The 5,853-nt window shown below is 52.7% G+C and overlaps 1 protein-coding gene across 1 annotated transcript; it reads left to right on the forward strand.

The window, feature by feature from the left end:
- On the forward strand, window positions 1-5,853 carry slpr (mitogen-activated protein kinase kinase kinase slipper). Its single transcript, XM_029111839.1, is given in 11 exon segments — window positions 1-84; window positions 338-493; window positions 1,469-1,633; window positions 1,729-1,930; window positions 1,966-2,154; window positions 2,658-2,987; window positions 3,101-3,754; window positions 3,830-4,017; window positions 4,177-4,696; window positions 4,909-5,341; window positions 5,462-5,853. Coding segments are annotated over 11 exon segments (3,129 nt in total). The 3' UTR covers window positions 5,670-5,853.

Here is a 5,853-nt window from a genome sequence, read left to right on the forward strand (position 1 = left end):
ATGCCTGACGAACGGGCCTGTGATGGGGGCGGGGGAGGTGGAGGCGGCCCTCAGCAGAACAGGAAGTCCGAGAAAGTTTGCACCGTGAGTATTCTCAGAGTCATTTTGGCATGATAACGAGCCGAAAATCGCCGACCCCGTCCAGGAGCTCCCAATAGTTCTGGTGAAAAAAATCAGGACTGAGCGACGCGTGTTCAATATTATGTTTCGATTCGTTTCGAGTACAATTCGAGTTTCGTCGAGTCAGATTTAGCTTAAGTTCATTACAATGATTGAGTTCATGATTTCCATGAGTTGATAATTATGCTGGGTTGCTGTTTGTTCCGTTAACAATGAGACAATTGGCTCATTGTGGTTTCAGGTTTTATATGATTACGAAGGGATCGGCGAAGACGAGCTCACCCTGAAACGGGGTGAGAAAATTCTGGTTCTTAGTGAGGATACGCAAATTTCCGGCGATGATGGTTGGTGGATTGGTCAAATCGACAAGAAGGTACGTGTGCACGTTGCGCCCATCGCTGGACGATCGTTGTTGTTAAGGTTGTTGATATCGTGGTCGTCAGTGCCTGTCAAGAGAATGGATTCGTTTACCATCCGCTCCGACGAATCGCATTGCGTCGGCGGGGCTGCGGCGCAGCCAAGGTCACTATTGCCGCCGCGGCTCTAGCGGCGACGTCGGTCGGTGGCGGCGGCTCGATTCCGGGTCATTTATACGTAGCTATTAATGATGCCTCTCTTCCGATCGAATCGGCGTTTCCTCTCGGTGCTCTCCGTTACCTGCAGTCTCCGTCGAGGAGAAATTCCTCTTCCACCCATTGAACGCTATCACGTATTTTACGAGCGGCCGCAGTTTACGCACCCATGCAGGAATTTGACGGCTCTCTTTGGATTCCTGCATGAGGATTCACCTCTCGCCTGAGCCCTCTGAGGATTCCGCTCCTATGTCGCGGTACAATCATGATTGAGAGTTCCGATCCAATCGAATGTAACCGACGAAAATTGAGAAGAGATTTTATCGAGATAAGACCGAATCAGATTTCCGAGCGCTGGCCGGTGTTGTGTGCAGCTAGCAAGGAGCGCCGATTTGGTCACCGTTTGGAAAAATCCGTTACATTCGGAGGAGCGCTCTTCGGGATGCGATTTTACAGCCCACGCATATGGCCGGGCCAACAGTGATGGTGTTGTTCTCGCCAAGATCGGCCGAGTCAAACGAGACGAACCGTTGTCCCGGCTTCTTGGGAATGACATCATCAAGTTTTTTTCACGACTCGGCCTTCCGGTCGAGCGCTTCAGTCTTTCGTCGGCATGCTCTTTAGCGACGATGATCCAGGACTCTTCAATATGAACGGCCCGTTTCCGATACGGCATCTCCATTACACAGAGGGCCCTGGAACGACGACGGAACCCGGGCACTGGGGGCTCTGTTTCTGTCGTGTATGCGTATTAGCCTGAATGTTTCGCTTCACAGATCGGAATTTTCCCCCAAAACTTCGTGGACGTCGCCAATGAGAGCGGAGATGCCCCCAGCAACGAAGACGACGAGGACACGTCTGAGAGTAACAGCGGTCCCCCTGAAATTCGTTTCGAGGACGTCGTCCGAGGCACCGCGATCGGTAGCGGAGGTTTCGGGAGGGTTAGTATCATCATCGCTGTGCCTAGCATCAGAAGTCGATGAAGCCGATGCGACCAGGCAACGGGTCCGGGGCTAATCCTCTTGCGTACTTGCAGGTCTACGCCGGGACGTACAAGGGTCAATCTGTGGCCATAAAAGCGCTCGACGCTAAGGATCCCGTTGCCACGTGCGATGCCCTCAAGAAAGAAGGCAGTTTTTTCTGGCAACTGAACCATGAGAACATTGTTCACCTTTTCGGTGAGTATCGCCCAAACTCGACATCTTGATGGATTCCGGTTGCCGGAAGAAGGCAAATCCGTCTATTTCAATCTGCCTCTTTCCTCCCCATTCAGGTCTCTGCAACAACCCGCCAAGCTATTGGTTGATCATGGAGTACTGCTTGGGCGGCGCCCTCTACAAGGTTCTGGTGAACCATCACATCAGTCTCGTGACCCTCCTCGATTGGGCGAAGCAAATCGCCGAGGGAATGAAGTATATCCATTCGAAGAATATAATCCATCGAGACCTCAAGTCTACGAATGGTAAATAGTTTCCCGGCATGTGTCACAGGCTCAGTGTCGGATCTTTGCCTACCCCTGCGTGGTCAAGTCGACGAAATATCGAAAAGGAGCCACACAGGTGGTGGACAAGTGTTCCATAGGTATCGTGGAACTGAGTCCTCTTCTGGACCGCTGGCCAAACTCAGGACTGGCCTCGAAAAACAATGAGGAGCTTCCCTCGAGATTCTAGCAGCCGAGGAGTGGATCTTCGGGTTTTCATGTGGTTTCTTGCGATGCACTCCTCTTGAAAATGAATACCGGGAATTCGATATCCGTTTCGGAACTGACGTCGTCATCAACGTTGAGGAATTTGCTGCGGCGGAAACCAGCGCACCGAGTGTTCTACTTGGGGATATAATTTCATGGCTGGAACTAATTTGAATGTTGCCAATACATCGCCTCCGTCGCGGTGGAGAAAGAAAATATCGCTCCGAAACCGACCGAGCGTGAAAAAATTACATGTCTTCGTCTTGCTCCCATTTCAGTTCTGCTCGCCACACCTTACGACCCGGAGACAGGTCAAGCTGTGACTCTGAAGATCACTGACTTCGGCTTGGCTCGCACAAGCTTGCAGTCGACGATAACGAGCCGGGGCGGCACTTGCGGGTGGATGGCTCCGGAGAACATCAAACAGAACAAGTATAGCTCCCGATCGGATGTGTGGAGCTACGGAGTTGTTCTGTGGGAACTCCTCACCAGTGAGACTCCGTATAAAGAATTCAACGACATGGCCATCGCCTACGGGATAGGCACGGGCTCCTTGAAGTTGCATATTCCCGAAACTTGTCCCCATGCATTCAGAGATTTAATGAAAGGTGGGTAGTGTACGAGGATATGAAAAATGTAGAGGCAGCCGGGAGAGCCCGAATATCTCAAATCCCTTCTGGATGGGATGACGTTCCCCTTCATCTCGATCTTTTCCACGCAGCGTGTTGGGAGATCGACCCCCACAAACGGCCCTCCTTCATCGAAATCCTCGATCGTCTCCAAGAGATTTCAAAGTCGTCCATAATGGCGACCCCACAAGATTCATTCCAAACGATGCAATGTAACTGGAAGAAAGAGATTGAAGAAGCAGCAGCGCGAGTTCTCGAGAAAGAGAAAGAGATCGGAAGCCGCTTGGAGGAAGTCAAACGACGCGAAGACGCGGTGCATTCTTTCTGGAAAAAACTCGAGGAGAGAGACCGTGACCTCACTCAGCGCGAGCTCAACCAGGCGCGTCTCAAAGAATGCGCTCCGCTACCGAAGAAACGCAACGGGAAATTCAAGCGACGCAACGTTGAAATTACACCGCCGACTGACTTCAAACACATTCTTTCGTGGAACAGCCAGACCGTTCTGGGCCAGCCCTTAGCCTATCCTGTTTCACCGAACGTCGGTCGCTTCAATCGACCCAGAGCGTGCTCGGCCACCAACCACTTGACGAGCACGTTGACGAATTCTCCCACGCTCGGAAGATCCCCCCATCTCGCCTTTTCCGGTCTCCATAACGAGTCCCTGGACAGCAACCTGGGATTCGTGACGTCTAGTTGTACTTCGCGGCCTCAGGGCTCACCCATCATAACGAGAGCAGCCCTCCCGAGTGAGTATCATGTCTCGGGAATCACTCCGAGGTCATCTAAGAAGATCGAGCACTAATATCGATCGCTGATTCCAGTTCATACGAGTCAAGTCAGTGCTTGCACAACTCCGACACTCAATGGATGCCAGAAAGGACAGACGTGGGGACCTTCAACGCTTGCGCAACAAACTCACTTGCTAGTGCCCGGGAGCGCAGGAATCGTGGAACACGACGATTCTTGGAATCAGTGTTGGCCTAGCTCGACGGTCCGCGATCAGGACGTGGTGCGTTCGAGAGTCGACTTCCTCCCTGTCGGAATTCTTGACTCAATTGACGGCATTCGCCGAATCTTTCCGAATTCTTAAATAAGGGATTTTATCACGAATCTCCGGTGCTCAAAGTGAATATTCATCATTCGTTATATTCACTCCCTGGTATTTCAGAATCTGATCGTGAACCCTGGTGCATACCCGCATGGCGATCAATCGATCAGCATCGAGGGATCTCCTGCGTTGACTCCCACAAAGGAGAAAGACAGTAGGAGGAAGAACATGTTCGTTGCTGTGAAGCAGCACTGCAAGTCCCTACTGTCGACGATCGGAATCGGTAGAGACAGACAGAGCGTCTCTCTGAAGAACCATTCAAGAAGCTTTAATGAACTGGGCAGCGGCGAGCACATGGTTGATGGAGATCAGAGTTACATATCGGCGCCGCGAAGTTTAGATGATTCGCCCCTAAAAGGAAGGGGCCAGTATAGCCACAACACCTATCATGGTCAAATGACTCAGCGAAATTCGGCGACCCGTCCTTCGCTTATCGGTACAGGCCAGCCGTTGTGGGGTCAAATTAACTTCGGGGGCCAACAGAGTCCTGTGACGTATCGGAGACGAAGCTCAACAACGTCTCACGATTCGGACCAGGCTTACAATTCAGCGAGCTCGGGTTTCGGACCGTCGCCACTCGGTAAGTTCTTGGCAGCGCCGTAGGCTGGGGGCAGGTGGGCCGAGGTGGGCCTGGGAACGACTTGAGGAGTGATGGGGATTCGGACGGGGACTCGACGGAAAAGCGATCCCGGGGATCGAGAGGGGGAAGGGGAGGGGACGGAGCCACAGGCACAGGGAAAATCCAAGCCGGTCGTTCCCAGCTTCGAAACTTATTCAGTTCGTTTGGCGCAGGTAACGCGACGGTGTCGACGCCTCTGCAGACGAGCGACTATCCCTTCACTCCATCGTCGGCTGAACTGACCTCAGCCGAGACGTTGTGTAACCCGCATGCTTCAGCAGCAGCAGGAGCATCGCCATCTCCGTATGAACTTCCCCCGCGACCATCTTACTCCATCCCAGTGAGTTCTCCGGCTTCCTCGCATGGCTCTTCGGTGTTCGACAACCCGACTGCTGTGCCCAGGTCACCTCCGCGACCACCGCAGTTTTTCGCGAGGAACATGAGCACTCCGAACGCGAACGCGTACAAAGTCCACGGCTCACCGTTCATGATGCGGAAACTGTCTTATCCTGAAACTCATTCACGACCCTCAACGCTCAATCTTCAGCCGAAACACTTCCAGCCGAACGAAGGCAGATATACCCCCGACAGAACGCCACCAGAAATGTGAGTCCCAGTCGCCAATTTCTGCATCGACCCCGAGCGTTCCGCATGTGGGCATCGCCATTCGGAATGCCCAGAGCTCTTCACGGGGGAGGAAATTTCTGATCTCGCGCTCTTTTCCAGGATGGATCCAAGGTTCCCGAGCATGGCTGGCTCGCGACAACCTTTGAGCTTGCATCACGACTTCTCCACCCCTAATCAGCAGTACGAGTGGTGCGGAAGCTCAGGTGCGCCGTCACCGGCTCCGCCGACTCCGCCTGATAGCAATCCTCCTGATCAGAGGAAGCCGACGGTCGCTGAACTAGAACAAGAATTCAGCTTTCGAATTTAGAAAACCATAGATTCAAGTACTTAATGTGTCAAAACAAATGTACATATTGCCAGTCGCGACAAATGACTTATCTTGGCGGTTCGCGGAACGAGGAACGCCTTTCACGGCTCAGAGGACATTCGAGACGGAGCTCCTCGAACCACTTCGATCACTAGTCAGAAACCCAGTGCCTCAAAATGACGTT

Source organism: Galendromus occidentalis, unplaced genomic scaffold (genome assembly GCF_000255335.2).
Source record: "Galendromus occidentalis unplaced genomic scaffold, Mocc_1.1 scf7180000077474, whole genome shotgun sequence".
Lineage (NCBI taxonomy): Eukaryota > Metazoa > Arthropoda > Arachnida > Mesostigmata > Phytoseiidae > Galendromus > Galendromus occidentalis.